Source organism: Ochotona curzoniae, unplaced genomic scaffold (assembly GCF_017591425.1).
Source record: "Ochotona curzoniae isolate NIBS_2020 unplaced genomic scaffold, NIBS_Ocur_1.0 contig_517, whole genome shotgun sequence".
NCBI lineage: Eukaryota > Metazoa > Chordata > Mammalia > Lagomorpha > Ochotonidae > Ochotona > Ochotona curzoniae.
The window spans coordinates 4,289,687-4,313,244 of record NW_024466454.1 but is presented as its reverse complement, the minus strand read 5'-3'; the positions used below and the strand labels follow the sequence as shown (position 1 = coordinate 4,313,244).

The 23,558-nt window shown below is 49.2% G+C and overlaps 1 protein-coding gene across 1 annotated transcript in view; it reads left to right on the top strand.

Annotated features, from left to right (window-relative positions):
- The window catches only part of PARVA (parvin alpha), a 141,273-nt gene extending 120,241 nt beyond the window's left edge, over positions 1–21,032 (top strand). The window contains exons 7-13 of the mRNA XM_040988951.1: positions 2,528–2,586; positions 4,581–4,600; positions 5,989–6,050; positions 6,301–6,369; positions 9,459–9,560; positions 10,120–10,192; positions 19,075–21,032. Coding sequence (XP_040844885.1) covers positions 2,528–2,586; positions 4,581–4,600; positions 5,989–6,050; positions 6,301–6,369; positions 9,459–9,560; positions 10,120–10,192; positions 19,075–19,151 — 462 coding nt within the window. The 3' untranslated portion in view covers positions 19,152–21,032. The remainder of the gene's footprint in view (positions 1–2,527; positions 2,587–4,580; positions 4,601–5,988; positions 6,051–6,300; positions 6,370–9,458; positions 9,561–10,119; positions 10,193–19,074) is intronic.
- Positions 21,033–23,558: the final 2,526 nt, after the last annotated feature.

Here is a 23,558-nt window from a genome sequence, read left to right as displayed (position 1 = left end):
TCTGGAGCAGTTTGCAAACAAGTACTTCAGTGACTACCTCTCACTGGCATTGCAAATTGTGGAAAATTTCTTGAGTAAACACACTGTCATTATATTCATTTATTACTTCTTCCATTGCCAGCAAAGATAAATACTTCCATGCAAATTGCCCTTTCGTATCTTTTGTGACAGTCCATTCTGATTCTTTGCCCATTAATTTATTGAACATCTTTGTATTTTTCCTATCGGCTTGAATAAATAGCTTGCTAATAGAAATAATAGAATATGCCTGTTGGGATGACTCGGGAGAAAAAGCAAGCTAGAGTGGAAGAGCTGTGTGGGAGAGAGGGGACTCCTCTTTTGAAACAGAGGCCATCATAAGGCCGCCTCTCGGGCCTGGCTTTGAGTTAAACTCTAGGCCTTCAGAGGCTGCTGGCTTCATTTTTCCTATGGCAGCATTGTTAGCATGAGGAAGGAGAGAGGACATGTTACATATGATGGTGTCAATGCGTGCCAGGTCTTAGTGGGTGTCTTGCTGCACTGAGTTGAAGAGGCCCAGGAGTAAGCAGCAGAATTGGGATTGAATCACTGAGCCGCTCTAGATGCCCCCTTCCCTAGGGAAAAAATACTGAAGGTGCTTGGGTGCCATGTGAGGGGCCACTTAACCCTGCATCTTTGCCACTCTACATGAAGACATTTAGTTCTGTCTTGAAGCTGAAGTTTCCTGGCCATGAAGAGTCTCACCAGGAGCCCCATGGAAGAGATTTTACAGGGGCCCAAACTGGATTTGAGGGAAGTTTTGGTTCATCTTCACCTGGGTCCCTTGGAATAGAGTGTTTTCCTCTTGGCCCTCTGATAGTTCGTTTTTCTCCATCAGACCCGCCGAGTCTGTCTCTTACCTGCCTCTGCCCATCCCACCGGTGAAGGCTTTTGCAAGGATGCTAGTGCTGTGGCTCTTAGGAATCATGAGTTTGGGCAGGAGGCTCTGCTGAGTACTCTGGAAAGATGAATTCACATTGTGATCCCTGCATCATGCTGAGGCTGTCCCCCAGGTCAGCTGCTAGCTGCACAGGGACCTTATTACATGAGCCTCTCTCCTTGTGCCCATCAAGTCTTCCCGAGCTCTGATGGCATTTCTTTGGCTGCCATGCACACCTGCTCAGTGGTAGAATGCTCCAGACCTGCACTTAGGGCGGCCTCTGACCATGGCAGCCGCACCCTCTCCTGACAGCTTCCTGAGCACAAGTGTCCTGGCCCAACTCTCTGCCTTCAGGCTGGGGCCCTGACAACCACTGGAATGCAATGACTCCTCTTCCTCTGTGTCCAGCCAAATCCCAGCTGTCCGTGAAGGGCCTGCCCCTGGACAGGCTTCCCTGACCATCGCTGTTCGTCTTGCCTGCATGCAGCACTCTCTCTTTTCAGGGCCACCTGGTCGTTTACTCCCCACAACACTTTAGAGAGTGGGTCCAATTAGGAATTGAGCTGGAACATCAGTCATAACCCATGAGCCGTGGAGGAAAACCCTCCCCTTTGCCCTGCTTTCCTCTTCTCCACGTTGAGTTCCTCCCGGCCAGATCTGGCGCTATCAGGCCTTGTGCACAAAAGGCAATGGTGAATGGCACACAAAAGGATGGGCTGCAGTGAGGCAGGTGGGTGGATGACTTTATATTGGAGAATAAGCAGTTACCTGAGTAAGCATTCACTCTATGCTCTCAGAGCATGGGAGACCTAGGTGAAGCTCCTGGCTTCACCCTGACCCAAGCCTGGACATTGAGGCCCTTTGGAGAATGAAGCAGCAGATAGATTTCTCTTTCCCTCTCTCCCTACCTCCACCCTCTTCCTCTTTATCTGCCTTTCAAATACGTAAGTATCTTTAAAAAAAAGTCATGAGAAATGAGAGGATTATTTTGCTGTAAACAATTGAAAGCCATAGTTTTTGCAAATTATTTTTAGTGAACTTCTAAGACCTTTCATATGCTTGAATCTCAAAATTGATCTTTCACCAAAACAGGCATATCTTTTAATCCCACTTTCTGCAAACTTTTAAAAGTACTGATATTTTAGAGCTCCCATGTTTATTAGATTTTTTTTTTTTAATTCTTTGCCTTTGTCTAGATCCTCCCAGTTGGCCTTGGTCCCTGCCTCCCGCTGCCCTGGCCTCCCAGCCCCATGTGCTTCTTCTCCACTTCCCTCTGTGGACCCAGCTGGAGGGCAGACACACCCTGGCCTTCATTTCCATTCGGTTTACTGTGGCTTATTGCAAGAGGCCCACAGTTTGCTTCCAACAGAGCGTCTTCCAATAAAGAAAGGAAAGACACGCCATCCAGGATGCAGCCTACTTGTTTGGACGAAGCACTAATTGCACCCGCGTCCTCTTGGTGCAGTCCAGCTCCAGCAGAAACAGGGCGTGTTTGCACTTTTGGCATTATCTGGGCCCCAGAACCCAGTGACTTTGCCGAGATCAGGAATGCTCCTGAGTTTGTTTGTTACTGTTCTAAAGCATATTTTTCTCTTTTCCTCTCCACACCCCAACCCACCCCCATTTCAGAAACGAGAAGGAATCCTCCAGTCTCGGCAAATCCAAGAGGAGATAACTGGTAACACAGAGTATGTCAACACCATTGTTGCCAGCGATTCTGTAATGGAACACAGATGTTTCTCCGAAACTCATCCATTTGCTGATATTTAGTTTTCATTTATTGGGATTGCAGGAGGATTAGACTTAGCCTTTTCCATGCATTCAAAACATGTCTCTCCATGCTGAGGTACAAGCTTGGGTGGGGAAGTGGGGCCCGGGAATTAGCTGTGATTGAAAAAATTCTAATTTTGTGGCACTCCAGGAAAAAAGTATGCCTAAAAAAAGCCAACCAGCGTAAAATTGCCACGCCATAAACATGGACTTGAATGTTAATCATTAACCTCCAAAAGGACGCTTTGCTGCCTTTTTTCTGAATCTGATGGATTTGGTCATGTGCTATGGTCCCCAAGCCTCCCTCTCGGGCTCAGAGCTGTTTGGGGGCAGGGTTCCCCCTGTATGTAGAATATTGGGATACCAGAGCTTACCAAAGGTAGGCAGTCAGGAGTTTTACTCCCCTGGCATTTGGGGGCCAGGGGAGCTGGAGTGTTAGCGGGGAGGCCTTGGGCCCTGAGCCCCAACCCCATGCAAAGCCAGCCAGAGTTGGTTTCCAGCACCCCTGAATCCCCTAGTCTGTCCCCTTGAACTGAAACAACAGTGGGACTGTTAAGCCAGGCCACCTTGAGTTCAAATCCAGGCTCTGTCATTTGCTTATCCACTGTGACCCCACCCTTTCCGACCTCAGCGTGAAGTGTGGTGCATCTTGCAAAGCTAGAGAGCAGGTGAGGATTCAGTGCAGTGCCTGGCCTGCCACCTGCTGCTAACGGCTGTGCTGTCTGCCTTTGCACCTGTCACCATCTGCCAGAAGGCACCTGGGCACTGCCTTGTATGCTCCACATTGCATATACCAGGGCCTCCTGGTTTGGACACTTTAAGCCAAACAAAGCAGGGAGACGTGGAATGGCCTCTTCCCAATATGCCCCGTGGGTGGCCTGTGCAGATCCCCTCAGACAGACCTCTACCTCATAGTCTTGGTAGTGATAGGGTCACATGAGATCCCTGCCTCGGTGCTGTGAGGGACAGGAGCAAAGTAGGAAGGAGCTGTGTTCCTTCTAGCCCCTCCTGGTCTGGGCTGGTTCACCTACTCTGAGTTCTTGCTCTGCACTTGCTAAGGCCCACAGCCCAAGGCTGGTGAAGGCAGCTGTCTGTGACAGTCACTGTGGTGCATGTAGCGATCAACTCCAAGCTCAGTGTGGTCTTCTCTTTACACCCTGCGAAAGGCCATTTAGTGGGCAACCCATGTGTAAGTGGATAAACCAAAATGACAATCATAATGAGAACTGAAAATTTATTGAGAAAACAAAGTACTACTAGGGCTAATAGGAACATCTTTCTAGATGGTAAAACCACATCACATTGAGGCATTTACCATTATTATCCTCATTTTAGACAGAAGAGACCCAGAGCCCAGAGAGGGTCAGTGACTTGCCCAAGCTAACACAGGAGGGAAAAAAAAAAGGTTCAGGATTGACACCTAAGTCATCTGCTTCCAGTTCTTAATGCTGTGCTGCTTCTCTGTCACAAAGGGATGCATCCGTGCCCTGTTGGTAAAAGCCAGTGCTGGGCCAAAGGCAGGTGCCCCATGGTGGGCATCGTGGGATGGGCAGAGACAACACTGATGTCCCCGGTTACGGCACCCAGTAACCCAGGCAGTGAAAAGGCACTCTAAGGAGGGTTGGGTTGGTGGGTGAGGGGGTGGTGGGGGTGACTTGAGCGAGGTTCCTAAGAATCTTCAAAATCTGTGCTGGGGGAAGCCCCATGTTTGTTCTTATTGGCATGTAATAACGTGATTATTTACACTAAGAAACGGTCCTTGAGCCATCACAAACCCCATTTGGGGGTCCACCCAGTGCCCAGGGAGTGACCAGAGCGGTGGGGGAGAGGTTTGGAGCGGCTCACCTGAGGACAGGTCGGGACTGGGCCTCCAGCAGCATCACGCTCACTACCCTCTCTCCTCTTCCTCCAGGGCTCTGTCCGGAAGGCATGGTGAGTTATTTTGTTTTAAAAATGTAATACATAGCATGTATTGAAGATGCATACTTTAAAATAGTTTTTATTTACATAAAAGAAAGAGTTCATGTATTTCACACACAGTTTTGAGCCACATGATGCGACTTCCCTCTCTATGTTTGCTCCCTCACTGCCACCCTCCCTCCTCTCCTTTCTTTTCTTTGAATTTTTACACTGAACATACTTTCAGTTGGCCTTATCCAAAGCTCAGCCCCACCCCCCGCCCACTAACAAAGATTTCAGCAAGTAGTAAGTGGAAACACCATTGTTGCTCAACAGGATAGGCAGGGCTACGTCACATCTCCAGCTCTCGGTTATACTCATAGACACTCCATGTCTTCAGTATTCTATATATGAGGTGCTACAAATCAGGGAAAACATTTGTCTTTTGGGGGACTGGATTATGGCAGTACATGTAAAAATTCTCTTCATTTGCAGCTATTTTGTTGGGAAACAGCATTCATTCATTCATTCTTACAGCTGAGTGGTATTTGATCATGTATAAGACCTCAATCTCTATATCCAGTCATCCCTTTGCATGACTTTCAATCATGGGGTCCGCAGCGGCAGCCTGGGGACACCCCCTTTGCCTGCTGGTGCTTAGGGGGCAGCTTTGTCACGAAGCCACCAGCTCGCCTGGGGGCACCTCCCCTTGCTCTACAGCACACTGCCAGCTCTGGGTTCTGAGAGCCCGCAGGCTGCAGTCAGCAGCTGCCTCCAAGTCGCGTGATGCCAGCCTTGTGAACTGGGCTGCTCGTGCAGATGCCGGCATGCTGGGAGAGGCCCCCTTTGCAGGGAACACTTGGCAGAGGAGGAAACACAGGCACAAAGAGTTGAGATAGGCTAGATTATTGTTGGGGGAAGGGATCCGTATTCCATCCTGGAACTCCTGGGTCCCAGCCCTCTTAATATGCGCCTGTGCCAGGTGGTCTGCGTTGGGAAATGGAGTGAATGCCATTTGGATGAATTCTTCCATAAAGCTCCAGGATCACCTTAGAGTGGAGCTGACCCAGGATAGCATGGAGCATAAATAGTGGAGGGAAGGGACTGTTCCTACAGCCAACCACCTACCTTACTGTGACTCTCACCCCAGCCTGATAAAGGGTTGACCTGTGCACATATGTAAATGCATGCACACTCATAGAGCAGGTCCCCAAGGGTAAGACTTAGCCCAGTCCCAGATTCGGAGTTCCCAGCACAGCCCATATTGCCAAACACATCCCCACTAGTTGCCAACCTTGTAGCTTTAGTTGCAGGCTCATGCCAGTGGGCCCCAGTGTGGGGTGAGTGTGGGGAGGAGGGAAAGGGTGCCAGCTGGGAACATGTTCTGTGTGCTCCACGGTCTGTCCTCCTTGACTCTCCAGAACGTGATGCATTTGATACCTTGTTTGACCACGCCCCGGACAAGCTCAATGTGGTGAAGAAGGTGAGAATGGGGCCTGGGGTCTGGGGGTGGAGAGAACCAGCACTGCCTGGCATCCCAGGCCCAGCCTTACAGCATGGCAGCCTCTGCTGCCCCCTGTAACACCTGTGGGCTGTCGCCCCTCCTCCTCCCACTGGATGGGCACCTGGACCCTCGCCTTTCCTGGGGCTCACACAGTCCACCTGTCACCCTGCAGCCCCCAGGCTCTGTCTCCAGGAGCCTCCCTTACTGCGCCTGTGTGCTTCCCTTGTAGACACTCATCACCTTTGTGAACAAGCACCTGAATAAACTGAACCTGGAGGTCACAGAACTGGAAAGCCAGGTGAGTGACAGCCCGACCCCCACCCCTCATCTCTGGACAAAGAGGGCAGGTGCAGGGCGCTTCTGTGTAGTTTTCTTCCAGATTTTTATTTTGAAGTTGCAAGAATAAACACCTATATACCTCCACTGAAGTACATCAAATCACCCCATCTTTTCTCTGTTCTGCAAATACTTCAACACCCATCTGTTAGGAGGAAATCCATCCTGATAATCACAATGTGAGAATCAGTTACAAGTAATTATTTTTATTGGAAAGTCATATATACAGAGAGGAGGGGAGACAGAGGAATATCTTCTATATGTTGATTCACTCCCCAAGCAGCCACAACAGCCAGAGCTGAGCCAACCTTAATGCAGGAGCTTCTTCTGGGTCTCCCACACAGGTGATGGGTCCTGTTACAACTAATCTGTAAGAAATATTGGGACCCAGTACAGTAACCTAGCAGCTAAAGTCCTCACCTTGCATACGCCAGGATCCCGTATGGGTGTAGGTTCATGTCCCGGTGGCCCCACTTCTCATCCATCTCCCTGCCCGTGGCCTGGGAAAGCAGTTGGGGAAGGCCCAAAGCCTTGGGACATGTGGGGAGTGAACCAGTGGACAGATCTGTTTCTCCTCTCTATAAATCTACCTTTCCAATAAAAATAACTCTTAATAAAAAATATATATATATATTTTTAAGGGAATTAAAGGGACAGAGGAATGGATGTTCTATGGCTGGTTCACTCCCCAACTGGCAGAAACCACCAGTGCTAGACCAGGCTGAAACCAGTGGTTTCATCTGGGTCTTTCACATGCATGGAAGGGGCCCAGATATTCAGTCCATCTTCTACTTCTTTTGCCAGGCTGTTGGTAGGGAGCTGAATCAGAATTGAATTAATACATTATGGGATGCCATTGTCACAGCCAGTGGCTTTATGCCCATCCCATTCCCAGGCAATGTTAACATTGATACAATAATCTATTTAAAGGGAATCCTAAGAAATTGCTGACTGCTTTGGAGGAACTAAAATGATAACATCAGATGGTTGGGAAAAATTGTTCATTGGGATCTTCAGAAAATTGATGGGGAAAAATACATGGATTTCAGAAACTTTTTGCAATAACGTTTTAATCCCATTTTCCATGAAGTTTTTGCATGCTGCACTGTGTTGTATTGTCTCTTTCTCAGGATTTCATCGCATACCACTGATGTTTGTGGAGTGTGCAGGCAGGTAGATTGACCTTCCTTACCCTGCTTTGAGATTCAGGCCAAGCTTAGCCATACTTGCCAAGTCTAGCTGTGCTGTGCTTGGAGCCTCCCGTTAGGGGGCGCTGGTGAGCAGCAGCACACTTGCTGACCAACCTTGTGTCGTTTTCCTTCCTTCATACTTAGTAACCAATCTGTATGAGGGAGCTCCTTGAGGACACAGAATGGGTCCTGTTTCCCAATGTCCTTTCAGTCCTTATGAGTTGAGTTCTTTCAAGCATAGAGGTAATTGCCTGGTCTGACACTGGCTTCTCCCTCTGTGTTTCTGGATGCTGTGGACTGAGTCCTTCCTCCATCTTCCCAGGCAGGGAGTGCATGTCCCATCGGAGATATGCAAGTTATAACTGCTGCTCCCACCCTGCCAGCAACACCATCACCACCTGGAGGGAGCAGAACTCAGTCCCACAGAGCCACCCTCGTCCCCAAGGTCACAGATGAGCTCTATCTCATCTCAACCCTTTCCAGCCACACCTACCATCTGGCCCCAGGTTTCCACTCCCTTCTGAATTGAAGACCAGAAGCAGGCCAAGCTCAGGCTTGGATTCTCATGCTTATAACTAAAGCTAAGCCATGGTTGATGCTATGGGTTAAGTTGCTTACCTGCAGGTTCAAGTTACAGTTGGTTCCACTTCTGATCCAGCTCCCTGCTAATATATCTGGGAAAACAATGGAAGATGGTGTAAGTCCTTGGTCTCCTGCATGTACGTGGGAGACCTGGAAGAAGCTCCATCTAAGCTCCTGGCTGGCCCAACCCTGGCCCTTGTGGCCAGTTGAGAAACCACTTGCTCATGGGCTGTACCCAGCAGAGCTCACTGAGGAGAGCAGGCCCCAGGTTCAGCCATGCTCTAGCAATTCAGTTGAGTTCCTTTAAGCCTCGTGAGATGATTGCCAGAAACAGATTTTGGCAAACTCCTGCAATTACTGTTTATACCCATAAACAGACCCCAGCCTCCACTGAGAGGGTTCTAGAGTATCAGATATACAACTGACCCCAGGTTCAGTGCAGAGGGGGCAGGGCTTTTGCAGAAGGTGGGGGTAACCTCTGGAATCAGACAGCCTGGGTGGAGGGGTCCCTTCTCCTTGGATGGGGCTCCCAGCCTAACCAGCGATGGACTGTGTCCTAAGCCTGTTCAAGTCCCCTCAGCACATAGGTCGGCCTTGTCCACAAGAACCAGTAAGTCCTGTTTGCTCTGCTGTTTTCTCAGACATTAAAAGTACACTTTTGTCTGTTTATACCATGCAGTTGCTAGGTGCTTCACCTGGATTAGCCTGATTCCACTATAGGGTCAGTACTAGACTGTTATCTCTATGTTTCTATCAAGAACAGTGAGGTGCACAGAAGTTGTGCCACTTGCTCAGGCACCCCAGCAGGGCAGTCGTAGAGCAGGAATTTGAGCCCAGGATTCCCTGCTTCAGGCATGCTGTGCTGCCTTGAGAAAGACCATACCCAGGCCTGGGTAACACTCAAGTTTCCTCCCCATTAGAACCCACTCTTCTCTGGTGGCACCTTTTTCTCTTTTCTGTGACACTGTTGGGAGCAGCGACCATCCGGGTCTCCCTCTGAGCAGGTGCAGCTGTAACCTCCACATCAGCTTCCTCACTGCCCTGTGAGCTCCCTGGTGGCAGAAGCCACACAGGACTCACATCCAGTCCTGCCCAGACAGAAGTCTCAGTAAAGCCTGAGCTGAGCTTTGGGCTGCTCGTTTAGGGCTCCCAGGTTGGACAGGCAGCTGTGGGCAGACCTCCGTGTCCCTGCCTGCACCAGCAGCCCTGGGGTGGGTGGGCATGGTAGGTGGTGACCTGCTTGGATGTGGCAGTGCCTCACCTGATGCTCTCTCTCCAGTTTGCTGATGGGGTGTACCTGGTGCTGCTCATGGGGCTCCTGGAGGGCTACTTTGTGCCCCTACATAGCTTCTTCCTGACCCCGGATAGCTTCGAACAGAAGGTAAGGTGAGGGTACAGCACAGGAAGCCCTGATGGATCTGCCCACACCTACGTGGAGAGGTGGGGCTGGTGGGAGCACTGAGCTGGGAATGAGTTACCAGCAGATCCCCGTGGGCCACAGTCCTGCTCCATGTGCATAGCCTGCCTCCTCTCTCCCCACAGTGAGCCTGGAAGCAGTGCCAGGCCAAGCCCAGCCTAGCCTGGTTCTGAAGGCCTCTCAGATTCAGCCCAAGGTAGACCCTGTCTCTGCCTCTAGCACAGGTCTTGCCATCAGCCCCTTCCAGACATGTGCATCTGTCTGCCTGGGTTGGGAGGGCCAGCATTTGGTATCAGAACCTGCTAGAACAGGAAGAGGATTTTGAATGTTTTCAGGAGCGCTTCTCCAGTGAAGGTGGGATGGCCAAGCCCCACTTGCTGCAGACTGCCTGTCTGGGTAGCCACATTTCTCCTCCAAGTTAGCCCTGGCTGCAGTGCAGGACTCCTTCACTCCCCAGGACAGGTGCTGGGCCAGGATCTTAGGAATGGACATCCAATAACAAACACTACATCTCTCTTGCCAGGTCTTGAACGTCTCCTTTGCCTTTGAGCTCATGCAGGATGGAGGGCTAGAAAAGCCCAAACCACGGCCAGAAGGTACTGTGGTCAGCCCTGGGTTTGCACCAATAGGCTGAGGCCTTCCTACCACACCAAAGCCTTCAGGGCACAAGCAAGGGCTCTGATTCTATAGTAGATGAAGTTCTTTTTGCTCTCAGCCTGGGAAGATGGGACTGGCACAGGTGCTCAGCCATGGGGACCCTTTGTGAGCTTCCTGGGGGGAAGCAGCAGCCTGGGGGGTGGCAGAGAGGCTGGCTCAAAAGCTCATCATGCCCAGGACCTTCTGACCATGTGTCCCCATCAGTTGAGGTTTGCAGTGGAGCAGAGAGGTCCAGGATGCAGAGTCAGCCCTGAGCACTTATTAGGAATTGGTTCTAAGAACCCTTCCCTATTGCCCTCTTGCCTACCAAAGGCCCTCAACGAAAATGGCCTGTGTTTGCCTGTAACCCCCACACACACATCCTCCAGTATACCCTGATTACTCATAGCACCTAATGCAGTATAACTGCTATGTAGATCGGTGCTAGCCTGTAACGTTTAGGGAATCATGACAAGGGAGAAGTCTGGGCATGTTCAGGACTCGATTTGAGGTTGAGGAGCAGCAGAAAGGAACAGGGTGCTCCGGCAGCCCTGCTGGCTCCTGCTCAGGACACACAGGCTGTGTGTGAGACTAGGAGGCACGGGGCTCCCGGAAGTTGCCTTAATATGGACACTTGTTTTCTGTCACATACCAGCTAAACTGTTCTGTTTTACCAGCAGTGTGAGTCAGCATGTGTTGTAGATAATTGTCTGTTTATGTCAAGTAGGAACATTAAGAAGGCTGTGCACAGGCCCCTTGCTTGTACTTTTTTAGTTGTTTGAAGTCAAGTGTCCAAATCGGGGTAGAGAGTCTCCAAGCCCCTCCCCACATGGAGAGCGGGGTGTGTGCTCTTAGTCTGATGGGTCTGAGACCACGAGGGCTAAGACTGCTCCTGACCTTGAGGCACCTGCAGCCCACCTGAGTTGTGAGAAAAGGTGCACCAGTCACCAAAACAGTGATGGTCGTGGCAACCACCATAAGGGAGGGGGTCACCCCCATTTCTGTCTGGGCTGAGGAATGACCAGATGAAGCTGGCATTGGCCAGACTAACCCATAAGGATCAGGAGACTAACCCATAAGGATCAGGAAGGGTTTCAGTGTGTGGAGATCAGGATAGAGAAGTGTGCCACCCAGACAGGATGGCAGTGTGAGCCATCTTGGAGAGCCTGCCTCACAGCTCAGCATCCATCAGCCACAGCAGCAAAGATCAGGGACATATGTTCAGCCACAAGAATCGTGCTCTGAGCTCCTAATCACCTCCAGGGGAGAACCTTCAGCTGGGTTGGTACTGTTCCTAGCAAGGCCACTCCATTAGGAAAGCCTGGGCCCTGTGGCCAGATGTTGAGCACATGTTTCTGCATCTGTTCTGCTTCTATCTTCCTTTCTGTTTGTTTCCCTGCTTTTCAAATAAGAATTACCAGACAGATCTTCTACCTGCATAATGTTTACAATAGCCAGACTTGGGTCAGACCCAAGTCAGGTACCTGGAATTCCCTCTAGGTCTCCTGTGTGGGTGATGCGGTCCCCAGTATTTGAGCTGCTTCTGCTGCTACCCAGGGTGCACATCGGTAGGAAGCTGTGTTGGAAGCAGAAGAGTCTGCACTTGAACCAGGTACTCCAACATGGGCCGGGGCCTCTGAACCCCTGTGCTAAGCACCTGCCCCTTCCATTGTCTCGAACTGTGTACTAGGACACTTCCTGGTTCCAGATCAGAGTACCTCTGCTGATGCTGTTTTCATGCCTTTATTTCCCTCCAGTCGGGTAATTTTCAGTCCATCTATATAGATGTTTTGGCATATAGATGCCGTGCCTTGTGCAGTTATTGAACTGCTTAATGTGCAACTTCCTGACCAACGGAAATGGAAAAACCACATCTGTTTCTTTTGTCGTTACACTGGGCATCGTGCCCGTGCTGAAATTTCCAGTGCATAAAGAAAGGAGCACTGAAATGGTGTTTTACGAAATTGCGCTTTGTGAGAAATGCATCCCGGCATCCCCCCCCACCCCTCTGCCTTATGCACTGGCAGCAAGAAAGGGCAATCATGTGCTACACGTCACAGATATTGCCAAAGCTGCTGCGTGGGTCATTCCTTGAGGGCATTTCAAAATCAGGTTGGCCACACTGGAGGCATTTTTCACAGCAAGTTGTTTGCGAGGTCATGGAAATGCACTCTCTGCTGTGTGATACCCCAAGCTCTGCTGCACCTTCAAAGTCTGAGTTTGTATCTCAGATAACTTTTGCTCTGCAGGATTCATAACCTTTGGTTCTCTGACTAATATGACTGAGGGGGAGCATCAGGTTCATGACCAACGTGGTCACATCCTACTTCCCTAATGTGGCACACGGAGCTAGCAGCTGTAAGTGGATGCTCCCGAGGTGAGATTATCCTAGTTATCCAAGTAGCCCATATCGAGCAGGTAAGGGAGGCAAGAGCATACCAGCCACTGAGGGTGAACTAACTTACAGGGTGACAGAGCTGTAGGCCAAAGAACCACGGAAGCTCCTAGTAACTGGCAGAGCAAGATATGGATCCTCCCCTTACCTCCACCAGCTCTGTTGCTTCCACAGAGGAAGCAGCCATGTCAAAACCTTGGTTCTATCGCATGAGAGCGATGATGGATTTTTGAACTCTAGAATTATGACGTAATAAATGCGAGCTGTGTTAGACCATAACAGGCCAGCATTAACATGAAGTGATGTACTACTGGCCTAGCACTTCCACTCACACCTCTGCATGTTCGCATCCCAGGAGTCCTGTTCAAGATACATGGTTTATGGAACTGTAACTTAGTATAGCCATTATAGAACACAGTGATGGGGTTCGCTAAAACATTAAAAGTAGAACCACTAGGGTGAGGATTTGGCTTAGCATTTAAGATGCTCACATCCAATATTGGAGTGCCTGGGTTCATGTCCCTGCTCTGCTTCTACCTGGGACATACCCTGACAGGCAGTGGGTGACGATGGCTTGTGTGATTAGGTCCCTGGCACGCTCACAGGAGACCCAGGTAGAATTTCAGGATCCTGGCTTTGCCTGGGCCCCACTCTGGTTTACTCCTTGAATGCCTGCCACAGCCAGCCATAAGGAAGCTCTGTCTTTATCTTCTATCTCTCTTCTCTCTCTGCTTTTCATTTGAAAACAAATTAAAAAAACAAAACTTACACAACCCAACAACTCCTCTACTGGATATCTATGCAAATTCCTGACATCAGGATGCCAAAGAAGCAGCTGCACTCCCGACACCCAAGACACGGACTCCACCCAGGTGGCATACTATTCAGCCATAAAGTAAAACCATTTGCAACCACAGCAATGGCTGGGAGGACATGTTAAGTGACATAAGCCAGGCACAGAAAAACAAATACTGCATCATCTGGCATATATGCAGAGTCTAAAAATGTTGACCCCACAGCAAATGAGAGCAGAAGAGCAGTTACCACACGATGGAAGGAGATGGGTGAGGCTGGTCAGTCAATGTTGGCTGCACAACAGAGTAAAAATACAATGAAGAATAATGAATTGCATATTGTGAAATTGCTAGAAGAGAAATATTGACTGTTCTCAGCATAAAGAAATGGTAACTGTTGGAGGTAGTGGCTATGCTGGCTACCCAGATTCAATCATTATACAGTGCAGATATGAAGTGAAGCAGCACATAGTACCTCAGAAATGTTTAGTTCGTGTGTCAATCACAATTTCAAAGAACATAATACTCATGCAGACCTAACTGGAGTGTATATCTCTAGTTGACGTAAGTGGAGTGTATTCATTCCTGGGTTGTTATTGCATAACACTAAAAAATACTGAACCCAGGTCAAAGGAAGGACTCCCAGCTATTGGAGCATGAAGAGTTCAGTTACTCTATCAAAAAAAGCAAGTACAAAGCCACATAGGGTAATAAAGGACAAGCCTTCTAGGGTGCTACAAACCTGTAAGAGGTAGATAACCAATAGAGAAGTATTTATTTCTGGAAAACTATAGGATTGCAATTGATTAGTTCTATATGATTAAACTTGCCTAAGAATGAACAGTTCATGCAACATATCAATGCTTAAAATACAACTTGAGAACAGATCGCAGAAGAATACATGTACTATGACCTCCTTTATTAAAAAAAAAAATCCAAAAAGAGGCAAAATTAGAATTCATTCTTTAAAGATCTGGGTGATAGTCTAGGAAGAAAAAAGTCTGATGGACATCCCTCACTTATTTTAGCCCTGGCCACCTGGGGGCACTGAGCCCCCAGGTGTCCTTCCTTGGTCCTCAGGCTGAGGGCACTCAGAAGATGATCAGGGCCGCATCCCGGGGTGTCTGCTCCCTTTCACTCTGTGACTTCTGCATCTCAGAGAACCAGAAACTCAGGACAGGAGTGGAAAGCACTGCTGATGCCAAGGTGGGGAGGGGAAGAACAAGGAAGCCCCTCCATCCCAAGCTTCTCTGGGGAGGCCCCTCAGCCCGAGGTCTCTGTCATGGCCCCTTCTGCCAGCCAGCCTCCTCCCTGTGGTCTCCAACATGGCCTGTTTCCAAGGGACCGGCAGTCAGCGCTCTCAGGCTCAGAACAACACTAGCTCCTCGCGCCAGGACTCACTAGGCTTTGATTCTACAGCATCAAGTCAGCAGGTGGTGGGAGGACAGTCCCTGCTCTGGCTCACCAGTCTGTCTGGGACTACGTAGGGGCCAGCCTTGGCTTTCTCAGTAGGAACAGACAGTAAGCAATGCCTCCGCCTGCAGTCTCCCTTCTTCCCCATGCCCACCTGGTGATGATGAGGCCGTTGAGGACACAACTGAGATTCCCCAAGGAGCAGGGCTCAGTCTGCATGAGTGGAGCTCCCTGGAGTTGGGCAGTGCACACATTGCCCAGCCATTCTAACAGCTTTGCTATTGGATAAAGATGGAAAACAGATTCATAGAAGTTCAATCCTCACCAGGCTCACACCACTGCAGTGGTGATGGGCTGCAAATCAAGGTGGCTGTTGAAAGTGAAAGTATCTCCAACTGACCCCTTATCAGACATGACATTGCTCTACCAACCTCAGTCCACCTGTCTAAAAGGGGGAAAACATGAGGCCAGCATTGTGGCTCAGAGTTAAGCCGCTCCCTGAGGTCCCCACATTCCATGTCAGAGTGCCTGGGAACAGGTCCTGCCTCTCCGTCTGATGCAGTTTCCTCCTTACATCCCTGCCACTTATGTGGGAGACCTGGGGGGCATTCCTGGCCCAGCCCTGGTTGTTACAGGCATTTGAAGAGTAAGCCAGCGGAAGGAAGATTGTATATGTGTGTATATATATTATATACATATATACACACATATATACATATACACACACGTATGTCAAATAAATTTTACTTTGAAAAATAATGAAAAATACATTTTTCTGCTTCCATTCACACCCATCCTGCCTCAGGTCCAGACTCCGCTGTAGCCCGTACCCACTGCTTCTACTTCTAACCATTCCCCTCATGCTGGTAACACTTCACCTCCTTCTAGAACCATTTTCAGTCGTTTACCTCATCACCCTCTTGAGACTACAGGGTCTGTTGGCCACACCCCCTTTCTGGGATCCTCTTCCTTGGCTCTTGGAACACTGGTTTGTGTTCATGTTCCTGCAGGGTCTCTGCAGGCCGTCCAGCCCTGAGGGGCTTAGGGTCAGGCAGAGGCAGGCAGGCCCTGAGAAATATTCACAGGTGGAATGAATGCTATGAAGCTAGAGCACAGGAACTTGGAGGTCCTAAAGCAGGGTGCCCTCACCTAGGCTGGGCACAGGAGGCTTTCCCAAGGAGCCGGGCTTTGATGCCAGGTCTCCAGGAAGATCAGAAGGCAGAGGTTTGGGAAGAGCACTCAAGATGTCACAATAGCGCATGCAGAGGCCAAGCCCAGGCCTCGGGGAGGTAGAGAAAGGAATCCAGTGGCACTGTGGTGTGCGCGGATGGGGCCCAGAGTGCCTGAAATGAGGCTGAAAAGGTAATGTAGCTCAGATTGTTCTTCACAAGACACAACTTAGGTCAAATAGCCCTCTGGTCATGCAAGGGTTATGAGCTGTACATCACTCTAAGGTGCACAGATTAGAATGTAGTCTACAGAAATAAGGCTGGCCCTAAGTTTGCACATCTTGCACAACCATACCTAGAGGTCTTAGGTTCTGGCTGTCACAGGTAGACTGAGTTGGCAGGGGTGTCTATAAGAAGCTCAGTTAGAAGCCTGCACAATGGCCTCGATGGCTCCTGACTTTCCCTAATTCACTCTCATTTTCGTTATGACCTCACCTGGCTGGAGTAGAATGTTTGGCTGGAGTAGAATATAAGAAACACTCCACCCAGCCTGTCGGGGAGGCCAGGAATCAAGCCGGGGGCGTAGAGTTGCACCTGGTAGGAGGTGATGTGGAGTCCAGCTGACTCCCTGCTCAGCACAAGTGGGCTAAGTTAGCTGGGCTCGGTCACAGGTCAGAGCCCAAATGGGGTTCAGATAGTGTGGATGAACCCACAGGGGAGCAGAAAGGGAAGCTGTGGAGGAGTCGTGGGAGTCCCTGCTCCCTTGGTAAGAGAGCTTGGCTGACAGTCCTGGTATAGCTGGGGTGTAATAGGGCTCCCCTGCCAACAGGATAGGTCCTGGGAGGCAGCAGGCAGGAAGTTCCCCGGCCCTCAGCTTTGGCTCAGTCAGTATTCATCAGTCAGTTATAGACATGCCTATAACTCCAGTACACCTGACTATGGCAGGTGGGGCTGCAAGAATTCCAAAGCCAAGCCCCAAGAGCCCCAGCATCCTACTCCTACCAATGTGCATGGCTCCCTGTTCCTGTTGACCAGGACACTGCCTGACACCTTCCCCAAAGGCTCAGCTTGACCCCTCCCAGCTGGGAATCACAAGAACATTCGTTTTCTTCTCACATCACTTCCCCCATCTGACTGCCAGCACAATTACTATTGTTAACTACCTCAGCACCATGAAAAGCATATTCAGTGGGGCATGCAAGTCATCAATGTACAAGTCCCAGAGGTGCCATCAACCAGCTGCCACACAACCTTCCCCTGGGTCAGAGACAAGCCTAACAGTAGCTCCAAAATCTACCCCTGCCCTGCCTAAAGGTAGTCTCCATCTCAGCTTAAGCTTCATGGGGGTTTGCTCTTGTTTTTTCCATTTCATGTTACTGCCCAAGTATGCATTTCGAAATAGCAGCGTGTCATTTGTGTTCAACAGATGGCTTGCTGGGGGAGTACCAGGACAGGAGCAGAGAGGTGGCTTGGTGGGTGCAGGGAGGTGGGGGAAGCTGAGGGAGGGTGATGTAGGCAGCCACAGAAGAGGGGAGGAAGGAGACTAAACAGAATGCACCCATGCTTTGTATCCAGCCTGGCAGCTGCCAATTTTCAACCTACAAAGTTATCCAAGCTCCACAATTAGAAGTTCAGGACATTCTAGAATCCTGCCTCACTATACCTCAACTTCTGCAGCCATACAGATGCGTGTGAAGGTCTCCAGAGTAGCAGGATTTAATTAGACACACTAAAGGGTGGCATTGTGGTGCAATGGGACACCCCTGCTACTCCAGAATCCCATATCAGAATGCTGGTTTCAAGCATCAGCTGCTCTGCTTCCAGTTCAGCTCCCTGCTAAAGCAGCTGGTAAGGCAGCAAAAGATGACACTCATATGGAAGATCAGAGCTCCTAGCTTTAGCATGACTGCCACAACCAAACTTGGCTTATTGGGGCCATTTGAGTGGTGGACCAGTAGATAGAAGATCTCTGTCTCCCACCTCCCTCCCATCCTGTCACTTTGCCTCACAAGGAAATTTTTTGTAAAAAATATGTATAGTGGCACTAGTGTTGTGGCATGGTGAATAAATCCACCACCTGGGACACCTGCATTCCCATATAGGCACCAGTTGAAGTTTCAGCTGCTCCACCTCTAACCCAGCTTGCTACTAATGGCCTGAGAGATGCAGTGGAAGACAGCCTAAGGGTCTGGGTCTTTGCACCTAAACAGGAATCTGGATAAAGCTCCTTGCTCCTGGCTTTGGCTTGGCTCAGCCCTGGAGAGTGAACCAGTGGATGGAAGATCTCTGTCCCTCCCAAACTCAGATAATTAAACAAAAAACAGACATTGTGAAGCCTGCAATTCTGTGCCCTCTGATGTCCTTGCCCAGCAGTCACCCTCTGCTCCAGGCAGGAGGTGGCTGTACAAAAGCTCAGGAACCTGCAGTGGAACCTCCCTGAGATCCAAGGAGTCTCCAAAAAGTTCATGGAAACAATGCATAATATAGGCAACTGTGCATGATTTTCCAGTTCTTTGTATCAAAACAAACATTTTTTCCTTCTGTATCCCCTCTAACCCTTTGAAGTCCCCTTATGGCCCAACTCTCCTTTGTGCCTGAATCCCATTCCTCTTACTCTGCTTCTCACCTGCCACTATCTTACTGTGTCTTCCTGCTGACTACCTTCTCTGCCAGGTGAACCCCTGTGCCTACCGGAGCCCACCTTGTGAAAGGAGAAGCAGCTCTTCCCCCACTGTAGCCCCAGGCCTTCCTCTACCTCTCACCTGCACTGCTGGCTCTGGGACAGAGGGCAGCAGCCCTAACACAGGGGAAATAGGGCAGTCAGCTGCAGAGCAGTTTCCAGGGCAGCATCCATGTGCTCTGGAGGCTGATTTTGGCAGAGGCGTATGCCCTGGGCCCAGCATCTGTCCTCTCACTTCCCCCTGCTCTGAATCCTCATGCAACCTTCCCACTCTTCCATACCCTCAAGTCAGCCCAGGAGCAGGCTGGACACACGGGGACAGGGCCGGTGAACACCACCTGTGGCATGGGTCGCCCCACAGCAGCATCCCTGTCTTTTGTCTCCCCTGCAGACATCGTCAACTGTGACCTGAAATCCACACTGCGGGTGCTGTACAACCTCTTCACCAAGTACCGAAATGTGGAGTGAGCAGCCCCGGCACTCACAGACCAGCCTTTGGAATGCCTTGCTTCTCTCCTGTCTCTAGCTCCACGCTCTTCCTCAAAGCCAGGCGCAGCCCAGACAGTGGGAACTGACAACACATAGGAAATGACCCATACCTCCGGGCCCTGGGGCCAGACCCAGTGGTGCCGGGGAGCGTTCTCCTCCTCTCCCTGATGCCATGTCCCATCTTCCCTCTGTGTAATCTAGGCAACAGCAACAGAGTCCCCAGAAGATGCAGGATAAGGGGTTCCCACAGGTGTGAGCACATGCTGGGCATCACATTTGGTCCTGCAAGTCAAGTTCATGCGGCCTCATGACTCTGCAGTGGGCATCATGGTTCTCTTCTAGAGGAGGACCCTGAGCTCAGAGGTTCAGGAACTCATGTTTTTCTGCTTCATATAATGTGTTCATTACTAGCTCATAGGGTTCCTTGCATGTTCTGCAGGGGTATGTGTGTATGTGTTGTGTGTCAAGGTCTACCTGCACACACCTGAGTGTCCAAAGAAGGCAAGAACCCTCGAATCTCACCACCAGGGGCGGGCCAGGTCAAGGCTCGGTGATTCATACTGCAATTGGCAAATCAAATTTAATCCAATTAAGTGTGTGTGTGTGTGTGTGTGTGGCAGGACTGCATGTCCCTCAAATCCTTTGTAGAAATGAAAATTACCCTTAATTCCTTCAGATATTCTAATAACCCTGTACTCGAGTGACATTTGGGAAGAATTCAGTTTAGAATTAATGGAGTGGCACATTTTGCAGCCTTTCTGCTTGATTGCATGTAATGGAAATGCCCTATATTTTCCTGCAAAATAAGTACTCAATTCATTATGATTAGGCAAACGTACAATATACTCGGCATGGCAGAGAGCTGGGCACAGGCCCATCAGAGCATTGCTTATGAAGTAGGGCTCTTCAACAGGAACCCTTGAACTTTAAAGAAAGGAACTCCGTTTTGCCTTCTAATTGATCATTTAGACCATTCTGGCAAAGTCTGCCCACATGTAATTACCGGCTAATTCAGGCAAGGAAAAATGTAAGTCATTTAGACCAAAGCCGAGCAGTTTCCTTGTGTGGGTGACTCTAGGGCCTGCGGTTACTTGTATCTCCTCCATGTGAACCTGACTTTAAAATGCAGCACTCACCCTTGGCCAGGCTGTCCTTTGCTAGGTCCTGGAAGAACATGGAAGGAGCTCAAGGAGAAGCATGGGAGTGAGGGGATGTTTGTGCTTTGGCCAGGTAGATAACTGCCCTTAGAGAAGCCAGGAATGGCTTGGGGGACTTCACATTTGCACCCTTAAACTGACCTAGGTCTTGGGAGAATCCCTGTGCTAATTCATCTTCACGTATGATTGTCAGAAATACGCCTAGCAGACACCAGCTCGGGTCCCTGCCTCTGGAAGTCTCTGACCACCCTGTTAGTGCTGCAGGCACGTTGTACTAAGCCCTGTCTGGTTTTGGGGAGCTGCCATGATCTGTGTCTGCACCACTCAAAGTTAGCCTCCCACACTGTCCAGAACATTCCTTTCAGCCTTCTTGTCTTATACTGTGTCGTAATTCAAGAACCTATAGCGCTTAAGATAATACACACTTGAGTATCTTGCTCTAAGAATTGTTTGTCAGCATAATAAGCATTTCAGATACAAGCATAATGTACTTTCTTATGTCAATTTATGTGAAAGAATTTTTTTACATCATTAGTGAAATATATTTTTCACCAGGAAACACTAAATAGTGTAATAGTTCTGTTATTCTCTTTTAATAAGTTCCTGGTAGCAGATCAAGATAAGCAATGTGTGTCCTTGAGCGATCTTAACGTGGGATGAAATGAGAGAAATGCATTCTTTCAAACATGCTATGCTGTGTGGATTTTGTCTCCTCTTGTCTTTTTTCCCTTATATTGAAGCTGCAAATGTGCAAGTGCCTTATTAAGAGTACACCTTCTGACATTTCACATGTGAGGTCTGAAAACTTATCACAGACCTAACTTGCCAAGAATTTCTCAGAGCAAGCATTGTGGGTACCAGCATCCTGTATCAGAGTGCTGATTTGAGTCCCATCTCCGTCGCTATCCATCTAGCTGCCTGCTCATGTGCATGGCAAAGAATATGATGACCCAAATGCTTGGGCCCCTGCCACTGACCTGGGAGACCAGGGGTCAGAGTTCTGGGCTTTCAGCCTGACCCAGCTCTGGCTCTTCTGAACACTTGAGGAGTAAACTAGTGAATGAGCAGTCTTGCTCTCAATCACTGTCTCTCCCCCTCTGCCTTTCCAGTTAATGAAAATGAATAAGCACACAGTTCAAGCAAATTGCTTTTCAGAACTGAGATCTTTCCCCAGAATCCCAGGACCCGGCCGTAGAGCCTGTCACCTCATTTAGATGCTTGCCTTCAAATGCTGGAATCTCCTGCTCAATAACTGACTATGATTTGAAGGAAGGCACCATCATAATAATCTATAAGCCAAACTTTACCACCACCTCTTTAAAAAAAAGAAAGAAAAGCAAGCAAGGACAAGAATAGAATGCAGGCAGCAGGAACACTTGGTATTTTTTTCTAAACTTAAATTCATGGTTATTTTTAGCCCATACATAACTGGCACAACACTCAAAAAGCATGAATGGATACCTGAAAAAACTACAAGACCTTCCCTGTCCTCCAGCAGCCACAGCCGCTCCCTGGAAACCACCCTTAGCACCTGCTTCTCATGCCCAGTGCGAGAGACTCCAGGCACACAGACTGCTGCTGTGCACGCACACACGTAGTTCAGATGCTTTCCCAAATGTAAAGAACATAAGAGCCTTTCAGATACATTGTCACAAGCACTGCGTTTTTTCCCCCACACTTCATGTTGCCTCTGGGAGGTTGTTTGGCAGTGGGTATTAGAAAAATCCTTTTCTCTTTTTAACGACAAACTACGCACTTTGAAAACGCAGATCCATGCCTCTGGTATTCCTGAGCAGGGAGAGGGAAAACCCTGCTGGGTAGAGTAGAAGCTTCCTGCTGCGTGGTGACATCTGGAGTAAATACTGACACCTGTGGAATCGGAGAGTGGCAGGAGCCAGGGGTGTGTTCTTAGGGGCATCTACCTGAGCTCTGGAATGTGTTTAAAACCTGAATGGGAACAGTCTGGTGAGCTGTGGGCCATCTGGCTGAGGTTTTATTCTTCTGTGTTACCAGGGTTGCTAGTTAGTGAGGGATGAGGAGAGCAAGGCGAAGGTGACAGCACCCTCCTGTCGTGCCATGGAGCCTATCCCTCAGCTGTGCAGTGTCCGTTATAGGGAAACACTCTGGTGTCACATGTGCAGACCCAGGGCTGGCATTTCCCAAGTCTGGGAGAAGTTTTCTTTATCACCAACATCACCAGTATTGCCTTGAGATGGTTACAAATTTCAGCTGCCACCATCAGTACTTTTTAATTACGAATGACTGTTGGCTTCACTTTATCATTATCAGTGTATTTGTTGTGGGCTGCCTGGTTAACCCTACAGAGAACACTGAAGCTTATTTGCATCAATAGTGTTCTCAGGCTGTAATTTTCCAATAACTAGACTCCGAGCCATGTATACATTGTGGTTCCAATGTGAATCAGCCACACTCCAGTGAAGAGGCAAATGTATACATAACTCACTCCCCTCCAATTATTGCTCATTTATTTTTCCACTCAAAAATGAAAGTAACTCAAGTCAAGAGGTCAGGCAGGTTTGCCTGGCCTGAGTGGGAGGTGAGCAAAACTAATTTGAGGTCCACTGCCCTGTAAGTTAGCCCCCCACCTCAGAACTCCCACCTACATAGTACACTTGAGACAAACATGTCAGACATGTCCTGAATCCACTCATCTCAGTGTTAGGTGCCATTTCAATCATTTACATACAGCAGAAAATTTAAGAGCTACAGATGCTGAGAGTGAAAATTAGACTAACGTACTAACAGGTAGGAGGAGGACTTGCGGGCTCAGGTGCTTACACAGCTCAGTTTCCTATCAGGGCTCAGTGAAAGACCAATTGGGGGCAGGCATTTGGCATTGCAGTTAAAACACCATTGGAGGAATGGCAGGTTTAGCTACCACTTGCAATGCCAGAACCCCACACGGGCACCAGTTCATATCCTGGCAGCTCTGCTTCTTATCCAGCTCCCTGCTAATGACCTGGGAAAGCAGCAGAAGATGGCCTGGGTGCATAGACCCCTGCAACCACATGGGAGATGTAGGTGAACTTCCCAGCCCCAGCTGTGCAGTCATTTGGGAGAAATCAATGGATGATAAATCTCTCCCTTTTTTCTCCCTCTCTGTGATGCTGCCTTTCCAGTAAATAATTATTTTGAAATAGACTCCATTTGGGAAGACTACAAACCACATTGCAGTGCCTGCACTCCAGGCTTGACTCTGCTTCCAACT